The 19,659-nt window shown below is 49.0% G+C and overlaps 1 protein-coding gene across 2 annotated transcripts in view; it reads right to left on the reverse strand.

Moving 5' to 3' along the window:
* Nucleotides 1–640: 640 nt before the first annotated feature.
* Nucleotides 641–19,659, reverse strand: part of WWP1 (WW domain containing E3 ubiquitin protein ligase 1) — an 850,740-nt gene continuing 831,721 nt past the window's right edge. For both annotated transcript variants that reach the window (XM_085605336.1, XM_085605333.1), the window contains exons 23-24: nucleotides 18,436–18,508; nucleotides 641–1,718 (exon numbers count right to left, since the gene is read on the reverse strand). In XM_085605336.1, coding sequence (XP_085461462.1) covers nucleotides 1,619–1,718; nucleotides 18,436–18,508 — 173 coding nt within the window. In that variant the 3' untranslated portion in view covers nucleotides 641–1,618. The remainder of the gene's footprint in view (nucleotides 1,719–18,435; nucleotides 18,509–19,659) is intronic.

Here is a 19,659-nt window from a genome sequence, read left to right on the forward strand (position 1 = left end):
ATAGTGATGGTATTGCGCAAATCGTAACCCAGCCATGTTCTGAAGCTGTAATATCTTAAAGACATTTGTTCCATCAACCTTGAGACATGGCATCGTACCAGTAAGAAATTCAGAGAAAAGAAGGCCCAGGAGGGCCAAGATCAATCAGAGGATCCCCAGACACAGCTGGAGTTGCAAACCCAAGACAGAAGGACAATTGGATACGCAATGGGAGATAATACTGATGGGTAGGAGTTAACCATGTGAACCGGAAGGAGTACCGACGACGGTCTCGAACCAGAGCACAAGTCCGAACACAACGGCAGTAAGAAAACAATCTAACAATGGAGTCGATGTCCATGCGCATACCAGCAAGAGGAGGAGTTCGCAAACCTTGTGACTAGAAATATTTCTTCAAAGAAAAACAACATGAACGCACCCAGGCCCAACACTAGATGACAGAAGTATGCACAGCATGTATATCTACAACCACACATGCCTCAAACAAATTTGTTTTTAGCATTTCTTTTTGTATGTTCTCCATGTTTCAAAAATGCCATACTAGTTGTGCTGCTCAGTGTTCTCCATCTATAATGATTGATAGTTTGAAATGTGAGCACTCCATCTGTTCATCCATAACCAAAACTCTGAGCACAAAAACAAGCAGCAAGATAATTTTAATTAATACACAGATCAGTTCACATTATCCTTTAAATATAGGTTTACATAATCTGCTAATGAAATGAATACTGTTTGATGTACATCACAGACTGAAATCTGCAACACACCAGGCAAAAAACAGAATAACAATGTTAAAAAAAAGCTCTTTTTTCTTTTATTCATTGTTCATTTAAAAGACTGATACCCAACATCCTCTTGGTATTAACCCAAGACAGTCATTAAACCCTTGACAGTGTCCAGAGAATTGCTGTACCCTGCCTGGCAACTAAAATAAGACCAGTGGCAACAATTGTTCATTCGTAACAATAATAACATTCATTTTACTTAACAAAGATTTTTGTGCAAGTCGTAAAGGTTTCACTCGGGACCTTAGCTGCATGAATGTAAAATGGACAGGGTTTTTAGCTGAGTATTCAAAAATTATATTGACAATCTTTGCTTCTTTTGCAATTTTAAAAAGCCAGCAGCAATTTTCTAAATACTCAAGATACATTTAGGCATTTGCCTTAAAAACCATTTTATAATAGCCATGCAATTGACAACCTGGTAGAGATGTTGCATATATGAAAACACAGAACAATTTGCAAGTTTTATTTTTCTGTATTACACGGCCAAGATGAATTGAATCCAGGCCCTCTTGAACTGATGTGTTCTATTTTAAAGCCCTATAAAACTAGAGCCATATATATATTTAAAATAAAGTCTTTAGTTAGCTTTCAAAATTAAAGTTATTTCACTAGTCAGTCATTTGAAGGGGAAATAAATAAAGTAGAAAAGACTAGACAGTTTTGCATATCTATGTGGAAGAACGGAGACATCTAGGCTTAGAGTTCCATTATGATCACTGTACAGAACATACGGCGTATATACATTTAAAGACTGTGCAATTTTACTTGGCTGGGCATAACATGGATGTCCATTTTAATGCAAAAAATTGTTATCTAGACAATCACTGTATTTATTCTTGACCAAATCCTTCAGTTTCTTCAATCGCAAATAGTAGCTTCTCTTTTAACTGTTCATAGCTTTTGTATGGTGGCAAGTCCAAACGGTTGAAACTGCAAAATCAGAAATGGAAATGGAGATATCAACTTACAGTTTTGCTATATTTCTATACTGGTATGAAGTATTAATGAACACGTTACTTACCTTCCGTAATGCATTATCTGGGAGAGACTCTAGCTAGCTGCAGATTCCTTACCATTGAATTTTCAGGTGTGAGGCTAGATCCGGAAACTTTTGCTTGAGCAATAACCCCATGAGCGTGCCGTCCGGTGGCTCCATTCGGCACCACTTGACGTCGTCGGCATCGTTACCGTCCGTTATGACAAAACGGTCACCTATATAGGTGCCACATAGGAACGCGGATGTCACTACTTTTGTTTTTTCCATGCCAGAAGTGCACAGCCACAAAGTAACTGAAGAAAACATGTACAAAACTAGGGCCCTGAAAGGGGGAGTAACCCTAGCCTTTACAAAATCAGTCCGCTAAGTGAGGAGGCATGGGTGGGCTTGTAAGGAATCTGCAGATAGAGTCTCTACCAGCTAATGCGTTACTGGAGGTAAGTAACTTGTTCATCTGACAGACTTCTAACTGCAGATTCTTTACCTTTGAATTAGATACCAACCCATGCTCTCCCAGCGGTGAGTTGTGGACCAATTCCTCACACTAGGAAGTCCTGCAGGACCGAATGGGCAAAATGCCAGTCTCAGCGGACCAGACTGTCCAGGTAGCAGTGCTTGGCAAACGTGTGAAAAGATGCCCACATTGCTGCTTGACAGATGTCCAGGACTGGGAAACCCGAGCCAAGGCCGTAGTAGCAGACTTTCCCCCCGGCGGAATGGGCCCTTAATCCCTCAGGTGGCAGCTTCTTAGCCAGGGCATAGCAGATCTGAATGCAGAGAATGACCCAGCAAGAAATGGTCCTTTTCTGCACTGCCCGACCCTTCTTAGCTCCCAGGTACCTCACAAAGAGTTGGTTGTCCATCCGGAACACTTTTGTGCAGTCAAGGTAGAACGGCAACACACTTTTTGGGTCCAGTCGAGGGAGACGGTCCTCTGCCTTAGAGAGATACGAGCGAGCAAAGAAGGTGGGCAGCGGGATAGACTGACCCAGATGGAATGGGGTCACCACCTTCGGCAAGAATAACGCACGGGTGCGAAGCACCACTTTATCTGGAAAGGATATCATGTAATCATGTATGGAGGCGTACAAGACAGTGCCTGCAACTCACTCACCCTCTGGGCAGATGTTATTGCCACCAGAAAGGCTGTCTTGATGTTGAGCAGCCTGAGGGGACAATTGTGTAAAGGCTTGAAGGGAACACACAAGAAAAGTGAAGACCAAATTAAGGTCCCACTGCAGCATAACAAAGGGCGTGGGCATAAACAAGTGCGCCAGAGGCTTCAAAAATCTTTTTCCAGTAGGAGACCTAAAGAGAGAGGGTTGGTACGACAACTGCAAAAAAGCGGACAGAGCAGAAAGATAGCCCTTGAGAGTACCCACCGCAGAGCCCTGCTGGGCAAGGGTAAGAATAAAAAGAAGAACAGTAGAAAGAGGGTCAATAGACCTTTCTGTACAGTATAATACAAATTTCTGCCAACTGCAGGCATATACAGTCTTAGTGGAGGGCCGTCTGACTCGGTCACTGCTCAATCTCCACGCATGGATGCGAAGAGTTGACCGGTGCGGGTCAAGAACCCTCCTCTGCTGCTGCGACAGAAGATCCTCCTGAAGGGGCAGACTGATCGGAGGATCAATGCTCATTTTCAGAAGCTCTGGATACCAGACTCTCCTTGCCCAGTCCGGAGCCACGAGAATGACTTGCGCCCAGTCGTTCCTGATCTTCTTCAGAACCCTGGGCAGGAGTGGTATGGGCGAAAAGGTGTTCAGCAGGCCCTGAGCTTCACTCGCAACAAAAGGCATTGCTGAGCGATAGCCAGCTTGGAAAATCTAGTGCACCTTATTGCTGACACTACACGTTCTCTTCGGAGGCGAACTATCCAAGGTTTTTCCCACTGCTTAAAGAGACCTTGCGCCACCTCCTACTGGAGACGCCATTCGTGAACTGCAAGGCATCAACGGCTGAGTTCCTCCGCCCTGGTGTTCAGAGAACCTGCCAGGTGTCGAACCACTAGTGTTATGCCCAGCCGTTCCAGCCATAAGAGGGCCTCACGATAAAGGGTCATCGAACACACACCGCCCTGCTTGTTGCAATATCACATGGCGGTGGTGTTGTCCGTGAACACCGGTCCTATGTTCCCCTTGACAGAGGGAAGAAATGCCTTCAATGCCAATCAAATCGCTCGAAGCTCCAACAAATTGATGTGGAGTCCTGACTCCACAGGAGACCAGTGTCCCCTGATCTCCACCGCTACCAGATGGCCACCCCATCCCAGAAGTGACGCATCTGTCACGACTGTGAGATCTGGTTGGGGAAGGGGGGGGGGCGGGGGGTGGTGGTCTGCTTTTGACCCAATCGCGGTTTGTCAACCACCACTGCAGATCTCTTGCAGTTCCTTACGAGATCTGGACCATGTTGGAGAGATTTCCCCGATGCTGTGCCCACTGGAATTTCATGTCCACTGATGAGCCCACATACCTCACCTGGCATGCTTTACCAACAGGATGCAGGAGGCCATGAGGCCCAACAGCCTCAGGGTCAGTCTCACTGAAATCCAGGCTAGAGGCTGAAACATCGGACGGAATCATATCCTGAATATCCTGGACTTGTTGCTGGGGAGGATAGGCCCGAAACTGCACTGTGTCCAGAACAGCCCAGATGAAAGGGATAGTCTGAGAAGGAGTCAGTGTGACTTTGGCACATTTATAAAGAACCCCAGCGAATGCAGGAGGTCCGCCATAGTCTGAAGGTGGGAGACATCCTGGGGCGAGGACACATTCAACAGCCAGTCATCGAGGTTGGGGAAGACTGACACCCCTAACCTGCGCAGATAAGCTGCGACCACCACCACCATCCATCACCTTGGTAAACACCTGAGGGACACTGGTAAGGCCGAAGGGGAGCATGGTAAACTGAAAGTGCTTGTGGCAAAACCTTGAACCACAGGTAACATCTGTGGCCTGGCAGGATGGGGATTTGAAAATACGCATCCTGCAGGTCCAACGCTACCATCCAGTCTTGCTGGTCTAGGGCAGACAAGACCTGAGCTTAAGTAAGCATCTTGAACTTCTCCTATTTGGGGAAGAGATTGACGGTCCGAAGATCTAAAATGGGCCACAACCCTTTGTTGTATTTTGAAACCAGAAAGTAGTTAGAATAACAGCCACTGCCTACTTCTGATCCTCTAGCAACCATTCTTTACTTGGCAGAATGAGGAAAATAAAGGAAAGGCAGACAATAGCCCTCCTAAATGATCCGCAAGACCCACTTGTCCGATGCTATGGACCTCCAGTGGGGGAGATGATGGATTTTTCTGCCAACTGGAGTGGTGTGGCCCAGAAGAGTCAGACTAGGAATGCTTGGAGGCTGAAGCTGCCAAGGGCAGGGTAGCAAACTACTTCTGGCCTCCATTCCTTGGTGGGAATGAACCATGTCCATGTCTCCTCACAACTTGGGAACTCTGCGTAGGACGGTGGCTGGGATGGGGCTGACGCAATGCAAACCCCTTCTGTTGCCAAAAAAGGGGCAAAAGCTAGACTGGCCACGAGAAGTAGAAGAGAGGGCCAAGGATCGGGCCAAAGCTCGGGCCAAAGCGCGAGAGTCCTTGAAACTTACTAGGGCAGAGTCTGCCTTCTCCCCAAAAAGATGGGATCCATCAAACGGCATATCCATCAAGTTTGCCTGGACATTGCTGGAGAAGCCAGTTGTCCTAAGCAAGGCATTGCGCTGCAAGGCCACTGCCAATGAAATTGCTCTGCCTAGTGAATCAATTGTGTCAAGGGCACACCTTATGGTGATTTTCGCTGTATCTCTTCTGTCCTTAACCACCTGAGAGAGCACAACCGGGCCTACTCCAGGACTTGTGGCAGCACTTGCGCAACCGTCTCCCAAAGAAAGTAGGAGAACCAGCCCAATAAGTATGCAGTATTCACCAACCGCAATGCCAGGCTGGAAGAAGAAAACATCTTCTTCCCAAGTCATTCCAGCCTCTTGGATTCCCTACGCGGGAGGGAACGTGTCCTGGTAGGTAGATACCTGCACCACCAAGCTTTCAGGGGTGGGCTGTTGGCTGAGGAACTTTGGGTCGCCTGGAGCCCAGCGATGAGGGCTTGCAATTTTCCTATTCACAGGAGCCCCTGTGCTAGGCTTGGACCACGTGCCTAGAAGGACATCAGTAAGTGCTTCATTGAAGGGCAAAAGGGGATCGAAGGTGGAAGCCCCAAGCTGAAGCACTTGGGTCAGGAGATTAGAGGGCAACTCTGGTCCGAGGACCTCGGTTACCCTCTTGACCACCATGGCTTAAGATGCCCTCTGCTCCATATAAGGGATAAGGATGAGTCTGGCACCGCCGGTGGGCGCTGGCGGCACCAAAGGCACAGACTTCAGGTCCGAAACCGGGGAAGGTCACAAATGGCATGACCAGCTTTGTCCCGGATCAGATCCCTGAGGCCCCACTAGCGTCATAGCCAGAGCCGAAGGCATCAAATCTGGTGGGGCTCCTTCCAACCCCACGGGGCCAGAGGGCTCACCAGAGGAGTCGACCAACTCAAATACACAGCGCATGGCCTCGTAAAACTTTAATTTGAGAAGGGGGTTGCTCCAGCTCCCGGAAAGAGAGGGAGGCACGAAATCTACCCTGACTCTGCAGAACTGTGCCTTGAGTGTCGGTGCTACATACCTCGTTCGTCGACTGACGTCAGTCGAGGCGTAGATGAAGTAGGCTTGGACTTCTACTTCTTCTTGTGCCTCTCGCCGAGTGTCGCAATGACCTTAAGTGGGACGTAGAGGAATTTGGGATCCGGGAGCGGTCCCATGAACTACTCTTCTTCGATTGTGACCGGGACCTCCGCGGAGTCTGGTTGGATGGTGTCGAATGCCGGGACACAAAGTCCTTCTCAGCCCGCTCCTGCAAGGACTTCGGAGCCATAGCCCAACAGTCCGAGCATGCCTTCACGTCGTTGTCATGCTCGAGACACCAGAGACAGACGAGGTGGGGGTCGGTAACCAACATCATGCGGTGACAATCACCGCCTGGTTTAATCCACATCTTCCTCGAAGACATCCTCGCACATGATGTAATAAAAATGCGAAAGACAAAAAGTCGAAAAAAGGCCTGACAAAAAGCGACGGAATGTTAGCTCTTCCAAGATCGGCGCCTAACTTGCGCTGAAAGACAAAAGACCTCTGCACCTAGACGCACCTATATAGGTGACCGCGATGTCATAACTGAAACCAACAATGCCGACGTCATGCGGAGCCGAAGGAATCCACCCAACGACACGTTTACGGGGTATTGCTTGAGCAAAAGTTTACGGATCCAGCCTGATGACTGGGAAATTCAAAAGGTAAGGAATCTGGAGCTAGAAATCTCTATCAGATACAACAGACGACTATGTGACGCATATACATGTATTAGGCAAGATTTTTAGGACTGGATTATAAATGTTTGTTCATAGATCTCAATTATCAATTGTGCAAAATTTACTGCAGAATCGTGCCTGAGTTTAACAAGTGAAAAAGATCTGGAAGAAAATGTTACTTATCTTTGGTAACGATGCGTCTGGTAGAGACATATGTTAGTTGTAGATTCCTTACCTTAGAATTTCCCCCAGGCGTCTGTCTCGATCCATAGATTTTTTTTTTCAGCAATACCCCTGCAAGTCTGTAGGTGGCGTCTGTTGACTGCGCGTCCGTCGTCGTGGTCACCAGGATGATGTTGCGGTGCCTACTTAGCTGCCCCTGGGCACTGATGTAATTTCAGCTATGACTTTCCACGCCAAAAGCACAGAGCCATGAAAGACACCGACCTTGGGTGCGCCACAACTAGGGCCCTGTAAAGGAGTCCCCATCCATAGAAATCAGTTTGCACAGCAGGGAGGATGGGTGGGGCGGGAAGTAATCGACAACTAACGAACAAGTTACTTACCTACGGTAATAATATACCTGTAAGAGACATAGATTAGTTATAGATTCCTTACCTTAGAATTACCCCCAGGCGTCAGACTGGATCTGGAGAATTTTGTCAGCAGTACCCCTGCACGTCGAAATGTGGCGTCGGTCGGCTCCACGTTCGTCGTTGTGGTCGCCCGGATGACGTCGCAGTAGCTACTTAGACGCCACCCTCGCAAGCTGACGTGAGTTCTTTACACGACATTCCACACCAGAAGCGCAGAGCCATGCAAGACACTGACCACTGGTGCACAAAACTAGGGCCCTGAAAGGGATTCCCTAACCCTAGAAGTCAGTTCGCAGAACGGGGAGGATGGGAGGGGCAGTAAGGAATCTATAACTAATCTGTCTCTTACAGATATATCGTTACTGAAGGTAAGTAACTTGTTCATCTGAAAGAGACAATTAGTTATAGATTCCTTACCTTAGAATAGATACCCCAGCAATACCAACCCCGGAGGTGGGTCTCCGAACTAAGTTCACACCAGAAACTCCTGGAGAACAGAACGGCCAAAGAAGCAGTCTCTCTGGTCTTGACTGTCCAGACAGTAGTGTTTTATGAACGTGTGCAGGGATGCCCACGTAGCTGCCTGACAGACGTCATTAAGAGGGACTCCCCGTCCCAAAGAAGTGGTTGCTACCGTCGCCCTGGTGGAATGGGCGCGCAGTCCCACTGGAGGCTCCTTCCTTGCCGAAGAATAGCAAGCTTTAATGCATAAAATGACCCACCTAGAGATGGTCTGTTTGTGGATGGCCTGACCTTTCTTGGCGCCCACGTAGCAATAAAGAGCTATTCATCCACGCGGAATTGCTTAGTGAGATCCAAATAAAAGGAACGCGCACGTTTTTTATGGTGGAGCCTCTCTTTCTCCTTAGAAGGATACGGAGGGGGAAAGAAGGTGGGCAAAGTGATGGTTTGACCAATGTGGGAAGAAGTAACCACCTTGGGAAGAAAGGAAGGTCTGGTTCTGAGGATGACCTTGTCAAGATGAACAGCCAGAAAAGGAGGCTTAGAAGAAAGTGCTTGGAGCTCACTCACCCTGCGAGCAGAGGTGATGGCAACCAGAAAGGCAGTCTTTAAAGTAAGAAGTCTGAGAGGACACTTATGAAGCGGCTCAAAGGGAGCGCACATAAGGTAGGTAAGAACCAAATTCAAGTCCCACTGAGGCATTACGAAGGGAACAGGAGGAAAACGATGAGTAATGATTTAAACTAGGGGACTTGAAAAGAGAAGGCTGACCAGGAAACCTAAGAAAGGCTGAAATGGCTGAGAGATAGCCCTTAAGAGTGCCCAGAGCAGAGCCCTGCTGGGCCAAAGAAAGGAGCAACAAGAGAATCTCAGAAAGAGGGGCAGAAAGTGGATCCACAGCCTTTGCTGTGCACCATGCTACAAATTTGTTCCATCTGCTGGTGTATACCGTCTTAGTGGAGGGACGCCTGGCTTCCAAGATAACATTACAGACTTTGGAAGGAAGGTCAAAGGCTGTCAACTGTCGGCGCTCAATCTCCATGCAGGGAGATGGAGGCTGGACAGGTTCGTGTGGAGGACCGTCCCCTGCAGCTGCGACAGAAGATCCTTCTGAAGAGGCAGTCAGATTGGAGATCGATGGTCATGTGTAACAGCTTGGGACACCAGACTCTTCGTGCCACACCGGAGCCACAAGGATGACTTGGGCCTGGTCGCGCTTGATCTTCAGCACTCTGGGCAGAAGTGGTATAGGCGGAAAGGCGTATAGAAGACCGCAACTCCACTCGCAACAAAAAGCGGCGCAAGTGCTGCCTTGGAAATCCCAACGCGCAGAATTGCCGACATTGCGCGTTCTCTTAAGTGGCGAATAGATCTAACCAAGCCTCTCCCCACTGCTGAGCGAGACCTTGAGTCACCTCCAAGTGAAGACGCCATTCGTGATCCATCATGCACCTGCGGCTGAGTTAGTCCACCGTGGTGTTCAGGGAACCTGGCAGGTGTTGAACCACCAGGGATATGCCCTGATGTTCCAGCCATGTCCAGAGGGGGAGAGCCTCTTGACATAAGGTCCACGACCCCACCCCGCCCTGTTTGTTGCAGTACCACATGGCGGTGGTGGTGTCCGTGAACACCTGCACTACTCTTCCCCGGACAGAGGGAGAGAATGCTTTCAGTGCAAGACTAGTCGCCCGGAGCTCCAAAAGGTTGATGTGAAGCCCGGATTCCGCCGCAGACTGGAGGCCTCTGATCTCCACCTCTCCCATGTAGCCGCCCCATCCCAGAAGGGATGCGTCCGTCACTACTGTGTGTTCTGGTTGGGAAAGGGAGCGGGATCTGCCATTGACCCAATCCTGGTTCGTGAGCCATCACTGCAATTGTCGAGCAGTGCACTCCGAGATCTGGACGCAATTGGACAGATTCCCCTGATGCTGCGCCCACTGGAACTTCAGGTCCCACTGCAGAGCCCGCATATGCCACCTGGCATGATTGACCAGCAGAATGCAGGAGGCCATGAGGCCCAGCAGCCTCAAAGTCATTCTGACAAAAACCCGGGCAAGAGGCCGAAAGATCAGAATCGTAGCCTGAATATCTCAGACTCGCTGTTCGGGAGGATCGACCTGAAACTGCGTAGTGTCAAGAACCACTGCGATGAAGAGCAGCTTCTGAGAGGGAGACTGGTGCGACTTCGGCACGTTGATGAACAACCCCAGCGAATGCAGGAGGTCGGCCGTAGTCTGGAGGTGGGAGACGACAGCCTAGACCGAGCCCGCCTTCAACAGCTAGTCGTCGTGATAGGGGAAGACTGGAACCCTTGATCTGGGCAGATGAACTGCGACCACCGCCATCACTTTCGTGAACACCCAAGGGGTGCTGGTAAGGCCAAAGGGGAGCACGGAAAACTGAAAATGCTCGTGGCTTACCGTGGACTGTAGGTAACGCCTGTGGGCCGGCAGGACGGGGATGGGAAAATAGGCATCCTGGAAGTCCAACGCTACCATCCAGGGTCAAGGGCAGACAGGACCTGAGCTAGCGTCAACATTTTGAACTTCTTCTGGAGGAAGCGGTTGACGTTCCTGAGATCCAAGATAGGACGCAGGCCTTTGTCCTTCTTGGCCACCGCGCGGGTAGAAACCACGGCCTACTTCTGGGACATGCGATGGTGCTGAGGTGGCACGGATGGAGAGTTAGTCTCGAAGGGGAGGGAGTAGCCCCTTTGAACTATTTGCAAAACCCACCTGTCCGATGTGATGGTGCTCCAGTGGGGGAGGTGATGGCGAATCCTGCCACCCACTGGCAATTGGTCAGTCCTGAAAGGTCGGACTAGGAGGGTTTGGCGGATGCTGCAGAGGGGGCTGTGGTGGACTGGCCCGCCCGCTGGCCCCTAGAACCCTGGCAGTGGTTCCCACGTCCCCGGCTGCGGTCGGACAGCTTGTGCTGGCCTGTGGCTCTGGGCGGGACGTGGCAGGGCACCCTTTCCATAGCCACGAAAGGGGGGAAAAGCAGACTGCGCAGGGCAGGTGGTGTAGAGGCTCAAGGACTTGGCCGTAGTCAGAGAGTCCTTAAAGCGCTCTAGTGCATTGGCTGCCTTGTCGCAGAACAGGCGACAGCAAAACGGCATGTCCATAAGAGTGGATTGGACATCCCCTGAAAAACCAGTCGACCAGTCAAAGGGCTACTGACATGGAAATCATCCTGCCTAGCGAGTCGGCGGAATCCAGCCCACAGCGAATGGTAATCTTTGTTGCGTCACTCACTGCAGCAACTGCACAGGAGAGTATGGCCTGGGCCTCCTCCGGGCATTGGGGCAGCACTTGCACCACCGTATCCCACACGCAGTGGGTGTAACGGCTCAACAGTCATGCAGTGTTTACCGACTGCAGTCCCAAGCTGGAGGAAGAAAACATCTTCTTCCCAAGATGGTCCAGCTTTTTGGATTCCTTATCAGGTGGAGCGTTAGGGAATGCGCTGGTGAATGTGGAGGCTTGGACCACCAAGCTCTTAGCGGTGGGGTGATGGGAGAGGAAAATGGGGTCGCCCGGAGCCAGGCAGTGGCATCGGGCAATCATCCTATCCACAGGAGACCCTGTGTTGGGCTTGGAGCAGGTGTCCAAAAGGAGGTCAGTGAGGGCTTCATTAAACCATAGCAGGGACTCCGAAGAGCTCTCTGCTGGTTGAAGCACCTCTGTTCAGGAGTTTAGTCCTGACTGCCACCGTTGGTAGTTTGCGGTTGAGAGCCTCGGCCGCCCTATGCAACACCATGGTGTAAGACGCACCCTCCTCCGTAGCCTTATTAGGAGGAGACAACATGGTGAGGTGTCCAGACCACTGGTTTCCCCCAGTTCCTCTCTTCAGTCCGGTTCGTAAACCAGCTGGTCTGTCAAAGGGTCTCCAGACCCCTCAAAGTCCTCCTCATCCTCCTCTGGATGCCAATCTGGTCTAAAAGAGCCAGGTTAGAACAGGGGCACAAAAGCGCCCGCTGGCGCCGGTCGAAGCTGGTCCGGGTCTACATCGGGGTGGAGGCCAGGGTCGACAACGGCTGGGGACACAACCGACTGCGGACGTGGTGCCGGTGGAATCAGCACTGGGGAAGGTATAATTGACCGGTGTTGATTCGGATCCAGGCCTGGATCCAAGGTGCCCCTGCGGTGCCGGAGCCGCCGGCGTCAAAGGCCCAGGGCCTCCAGCTGAATCCGCAGGGCCCGAAGGCACGCCTGCGGAGTCGGGCTGCACAAAGATCGCACACATCGCTTTCAAAGAGGTGCGAAGCTGAGCAGGGTCGCTCCGGGTCCCGGGAAGGGAGGGGAACTTGGAGTCAACCCTTGGGGCTTCGCACGCGGAGTCGCTGGAGGGCACCACCTGCATCCCTCATCGAGTCGGCTGACTGACGGGGAGAAGTTGAAGAGCAACAGTGCTTCTTCGACTTTGGAGAAGACTGGTGGTGGCGGCTCCGCGACTGGTCCCTCCACCTCCCACGCGACTGGGACCTTGAAAGCTGCAGAGCCGACTGCCGGGCCTTAAGAAGCTTTCCGGACCTCACCCGCAAAGACTTCGGATTCATGGTCCGCTAGTCGGAGCACGACTTGGGGTCGTGGTCGCGCTCCAGGCAAGAAACGCACACACGGTGCGGATCTGTTACCGACATCAGGCGGCTGCAGGAACCACAACCCTTGAAACCGGGCATCCCTGACGTGCACCAGGAGTCGAAGACTCAAAATCGATGTCGAGAAAAGTCAGTAAAAAGTCAGTCAAAATGTGACTCTAGGTACCGCTCTCTCCGGATCTGAGCTGGCTGGCGCGGAATAAGAAAGAACTGACGTCAGAGCGCGAGGGCAGCGTCCAAGTAGCTATTGCGACGTCATTCTGGCGACCACGACGCCAATGCCGAACGCGGAGCCGACCGACGCAACCTTTCAACACGCAACAGGGGTACTGCGGACGAAAAAGTCTCCAGATCCAGTCTGACGCCTGGGGGTAATTCTGAGGTAATGAATCTATAACTAATTGCCTCATTCATATAATAGATGGATTGAGGTACCGACCAGCAGAGCTGCAGGAATGTGCAGCTATCTTGCCGTGGGCTCTTTAGCACCCCCCCCCCCCCCCCCTCCCCCAGAGTTCATGTTTGCTCTGACCTGACAGGAGCTGTCAAAGCTTCCACCAAGTCAGAGCAAATAGGTCTGTCCCCAGGCTGTGCACCCGGGATATAGCAGGAGCTGGCCATGTGGGGTGGTGGTCCCCAGGGCCATTATTGGCTCCAGGAGGGGGCCTCACAGCCCCTTTTGATCTGCAGAGGCTGGCTCTGGAGAAGTGGCAGTCCTCACCCCAATTTAAGTGATTTGGCCCTGGGGGGGGGGGGGGAAGGATCCATGGCCAGCTCCCCGGGGCATTTAATTAGCCTAGGTGGTGGGTCCACGCGCCTCGCCTCCTTAATTATAATGAAAGTACTGTTATGCTAAAACTACTTTTATAGCGCACGACTCACCCGGGGGCATCCCGGTGCTTGCTTAGAGATTTAAAAAAAACACAAGAATAGGAAGTCAGGCCAACAGGAAAAATAAAACGGGTATGCTTTTAGTTGTTTCCTGAAAGTGCTAGATGTGTAAATTTCACGCAGAGCAAGTGGTAATTTATTCCAGTATCTTGGAGCAAGGTATGAGAAAGCTTTACCCCCTTGTGAGGGCTAGTGTATTGGATCTAAGATTTCGACAAGGTACATGTTTTGTAAGTTTCTTTTGCAGATTGCAGGGACCTTCGCCTTTCAAAGCATTGTAGGTGAGACAACAGATTTTGAAGTATGATCACTTCCTCACAGGTAACCAGTGTAACTCTCTCAGCAGGGGACCAGAGGGAGAGCCCGCTGGGCGATTTAGGATAATTCTTGCCACGGTGTTCTGGATCACCTGTAGTTTAGCAAGCCAGGTCTCTCCTACTTCAGCCATCAGAGCGTTACCATAGTCTAATCTGCTAATCACCATGGCTTGAACCAGAGTTCTACGATGATTAGTGGGCAGATAAGGAAGAATCTTGTGCAGTAGACGCAGGCTATAACAACAAGAGCTGGTTGTGGCAGCAATATGATCTTTCATTATTAATGTCTGATCAATTTTAGTCCTAGGTTTTTTTACACATTGTTTAGGAGTGGGAGCTGCTCCCAGCTGTAGCGGCTACCATTCAGCCGACCAAATAGCTGAGGCTTTCCCCATTTGCATGACCTGCGTTTTTCCGGGGTTCAACTGAAGGCAATTCTCCGTAATCCAGTTGGAGATTGCAAGCATACCATCAGAGAACTGAATTTTCTCTGCTTCTAATTTGGGACCGATAGTAAACATAAGCTGAGTATCGTCAGCATCTGAAATTATCTCAAAGCCTAGCTGTTCTACGATTTTTGCCAGAGGGGCCATATATATATTAAATAATGTCGAGCTCAGACCGGAGCCCTGAGGTACGCCCTTATCCAGACGCATATTCTCTGAAAAGTATGGCCCTAACATGATGGTTTGTAGTCTGTCCAACATGAAGTGCTGCAGCCATTTTAAGGCTGTACCTTGAATGCCACATGAATGTAATCTCTCCACGAGCTTTGAGTGTGAGATGGTGTCAAACGCCGCGGAGAGGTCTAATAGGATCAGTACTACTGATCCTCCCGCGTCCATTACTTGCCTATGGGAGTCAGTCACGGCCAGAATACTGAATCCCGGTCGAAAACCTGATTGCGAGGGATCCAAAATTTTATTGGATTCCAGGTATAGACTTAGCTGCCTGTTTATTATACTTTCCAGTTGCTTACCCAGTAAGGGTAGCAAGGAAATAGGACGGTAATTACTAAGTACTTGAGAATCAGCCGTGGGTTTGTTCAATATTAGTCGTACATACGTTTCCTTCCATGTTGTGGGAATAATACCCGATTGTATCAAACAGTTAAAAATATTTCGAATTTCTGAGGCACAGCTAGTGGCTAGGAGAGTCATTGTCTTTGGGGGACAGAGATCTAGAGGTGAACCAGATTTAGCAGTGGACAGCAGGTTAGAGACCTCCTCTAACGAGACTGTTTCAAAGCAGTCTAGGGTACTGGGTGCCAACTTTCCTGGTTCTCCTGGTCTAGTGAAGGAGTCAAGGTTCTGGGAAACAGTAGATGGAAAATTTGCATAGATGTTAGCGATCTTTTCTTGAAAATGGATCGCTAATGAATTGCAGAACGCTTGAGATTCCACTGGGGATTGTCTACAAGCTTGTGGTGACACAAAGTCCCTTACTATATTAAAGAGAGCTTTTGAGGAGTTACTAGCGTGTTCTATTTGATTCATGATAAAAATTTGTCTGGCTGTTTTTATGTTCTGATGATAGCTGGACAAAGACTGTTTATACAGTAGTCTGTCTTGGGGGTCTTTACTAGTTCGCCAGAGTCTCTCCAATGTCTTACATTTGGATTTATCAGTCATTGGCTCAGAGGTATACCAGGGGGCTGATGGCCGCCGCTGAAGAGAGCCATAGTTTTTATGTGGAATTACTGTGTCCAATGCTGTCACAAATGCAGAGCTAAAACCTTCCAACATCTTGGATACTTCCATGTCACTCTCAGGTGGTTTAGGATGGAATGTCTCGTTAAAAGCTTCCAAAGAAAGGTCACGCCATGGTCTACGCACCTCTTTTTTCCGTCCTGTGTTCCCTGCTACGCTCGTCAGGCACAGCAATTGAATAGAAAACAAGATCATAGAAGGGTCTGTCCAAGTAAGAGGGTTGGGAGGGTTACAGGTCAAATGATCTATGTTAGAAAAAATTAAGTCAAGCCAGTGGCCAGCCAGATGTGTTGGGCCTTTAACTCTTTGAGTAAGTCCAATTAAGTCTAGGCTAGAAAGAAGTTTATTAACATCAGGGTTAGTGTGATCTTCACCGTGAAAGTTAAAATCCCCCAATAAAAGAAATGTATTAGATGCGAGCACGTGCATGGCTATTTGTTCTATCAGTTGATCAGTAACATTAGCTCTAGATCCTGGGGGACGATAGATCAGCGCTCCGTTCCAACTATCTGTAGGTGATCTATTGATCTTAAAGATTCCAAATTCCATGCTGTCATTACTTAAGGTGGAAATCCAGCTCACGTTAAGGTGATTTTTGAAGGCTATGGCAATGTCACCTCCCATTTTATCATCCCTATCCAGATGTATGAATTTATAACTGTCTGGGATAGCTAAATTTATCAATTGGTGGTTTGTAGGGTTTAACCAAGTTTCTGTGAGAAAACAGATTTCTGGGGAATGTGAGGTGATCAGATCCCATATTTCAATGGGGTGCTTTGTTAGAGATCTTACATTGCACAGTATATTATTTAAACCGACTCCGTACTCTTTCTTGGAATCAATGAACTAAACATTGTCAAATATCTTTGAAAAAGACAGTGCCTACAGGTTACCGGACCCTCCAACACATTTGGGAACTTCCTGGGACAGCACATATGAGCTAAGCGCTTAGCTGATTCGTGTGTTCTAATCATGAACAAGGATTTAGCAGAGTATGTTAGATGGCTCGGATTAGGGGTATTTACCTTGTTTTGGGCAGAATTCCTGGCCTTAGGGCACGGTTGGGCGCGGACAGGCGCAGACGGGCTTGCCTTTGGCGCGCCCGCTGCGCTTTCGCGTTAGCGCAAGCATTTATGTCAGAAGTAAAAGAATTAGCCCACTACCCTTTGATGTCCCCCAAGATGGCGGCTCGCTCCGCCGTCAGTCTACGGGACAGCGATGTCACCTCCCCTCCCAGCACCTATCTCGGCTGAGTTGCGGTAAGTGAAGATTGTAACAATTAAAAGCAAGGTAAAATCAATTTTTAACACTTTTAAAACAAAAGTACAAGATGTGCAAAGAATGCAAGTGCGCTAGTGTTGGCTCCCGGCTTTCCGCCTCAGGAGTCTCTAATGCTCTGTGGAGGTGGTGGTCCCCAGGGCTCCAAGGAAGCCCTGGAGGGGGTGTCTGTGCAGCGCCCCTTACATTATGCTAATTATGCTCTGGAGAGTTGGTGGTCCCCAGGGCTATAAGAGCCTTAAGTGGGAGGCCCCGTGGCACCCCCCTCTTTTTAAAAAAACAACAAAAAAATGCCCCCGGGACATGGCCCCCGCAGGGGCTCATTTAAAAAGTAGCGCAGAAGACCATGTTTTAATTTTTTGCAATTTTGCCACGAATCCACGTATCCCACCTGCGATTTCGCATTCAATTTGAAAAACGATTTCTTTTTAAACCCCAGTGTGGTCCTGGGGCTCAGGGTATTCCTACCCTGCCTTCTTTTCTGTATTTTTTATGTTTCTTGTGGGTCCCTGCTGAATCAGTCCCAAGATGGCTGCAAACACTTCCAGGTTGAAGTGGTGGCAGCCAATCGGATTACAGCACGGGGACTGTCGGATCCGCGCCCCCAGATATACAAATTTGGATTTCAGTTAATATCTCTAAAACTACTGAATGGATTTACACCAAACTAGCCAAAGACACTACTCTGGAACAAGATCTACCTTTCTGCCAAATTCCATCCAGCGGTTCGGGCTGTCGTCGTATCTAGAGTTCCTATAGGAATTAACATGAGGGAAAAAGTGTTTTGGGAACTCCCCATTTTTCTCGGGTCCCACTTGACGAATCACCCCAAAACGTTCTAGGCAGCAGCTCAAGTGAGTGTCAAATTAGATTGGAAAATATCGTTTAGATTCATCAAACGGCACTAAAGTCATTGGTAAAACCAAAAACACTCTTCCTATGGAAAGTAGGCCCCAACTATAACCACCTACTGGCGACTGCCGGTACCAATATACATATATTTAATTGTTGTGTACTTATAACTTTGATTGGACACTCACATTTGTACTACAATTGCGTGGCAAATGCATTGTACTGCAGGTGACTAAACCCTACACTAATTCCTTTGAGATAGGCTGAGGCAGCTGGCCCTCATCTATGTACAGAGTTGAGCGAGCTTCGGAGGACTGGTTTAGCTCGCAGACAGAGTGCTCTATGACCTGATTAACTGGTAACACTGGCACCCTCACCTTGATACTGCTTGAATGTTACTGCGAATGCATAGACTGGGTTAAAAAAAATACTCTGAAAAAGTCAGGCAGATAAAAGCAAAGTTTGCAAGCGGTCTTATTGCTCAGTCTTACTTTGACGCTCATAGATCAAATCAATTACACTATCATAGGCATCTATTTTTTTCAAATTTAACAAACATTTGTACTGCTAAATGCAACAACTTACCAAGTATGACTTCTTGGCAACCAGGTTTCCTTGCCAACTTTTTCGATACAAAACTTCTGTGGACCATTACTTCCTACAAATTGATGACAAAGTTGTAATTAGCAGAAATTAAATAACCTGCTTATTGACTCGGCAAAGCAATTATTATGACTCAACCAGCAATCAAAGACATCCCTATGAATATAGTTAGACTTTCCTGTTCAAATCTAAGTACAATAGGTGACATAAGTAGGGAGGGTTGGTCTGGCATTCTCAGGAACGCAGCCAAACCAGAAAGATACCCTTTCAAGGTGTCCAGTGCAGAGTCCTGCTGGGCAAGGGACAAAATAAAAAAGCAAAATATCAGAAAGGGAAGCATAAAGAGGGTCAAAAGACTTTTCTGTACAATATTTTACAAATCTGTTCCACCGTCAGGCTTATACAGTCTTAGTGGAGGGACTCCTGTCGGACTGAATAACACTGCAGACTTCGAGAGGAAGGTCGAAAGCAATCAACTGCTGCAGCTAAATCTCCATGCAAGAAGGCACACAGTTGACAGGTTCGGGTGGAGAACCCCGCCGTGCTGCTGAGACAGAAGATCTTTCAGAAGGGGCAATCTAATCGGAGGATCGATGGCCATGCCCAATAGCTCGGTTTAGGACAGTGCCCCTTTTTATGCATGGTTACCCCCACTTTTTGCCTGACACATGATGCACTTGGACTTGGTGTGCCCTGGGCCCCTGCCAATCAGGTTCCCAGGTACTGTGTTCTTTCCCAAAGCTGTATCTTTGTACACCCAATTGGAACCGCTTTCGCCACAGGTAAGCCCCCTTTTAAAAAAGGTACCATGGGTACCAAGGACACTGTGACCAGAGAAACCCTCTAAGAGCTGCAGCACCTATTGTACCAGCCTTAGAAGCCCTGCACCCTAACACTCATACACTGCCATTGCAGGCTGCGTGTTTTGGTGCAGATAAAAGTGAAGAGTCGACATGTCACCGATCTCTGTGTGCCATGCCTGCAAACCACTGCCTGTGGCCTAGGTAAGCCACCCCTCTAGCAGGGTGCACTAGACCACAGGTGAGGGTACAGTTGCATGCGCACTGTACCCCTACAGTGTCTAAGTCCATTCTTAGACATTGCAGTAAAGCCATAAAGAGTATATAGTCTGGGAGTTGGTTATTACGAATTCCACAGCTCCAGAGTAGTTTACTGAAATCTGGGAAGTTTAGTAGCAAACTTCTC

This window comes from Triturus cristatus, chromosome 5_1 (genome assembly GCF_964204655.1).
Source record: "Triturus cristatus chromosome 5_1, aTriCri1.1, whole genome shotgun sequence".
Lineage (NCBI taxonomy): Eukaryota > Metazoa > Chordata > Amphibia > Caudata > Salamandridae > Triturus > Triturus cristatus.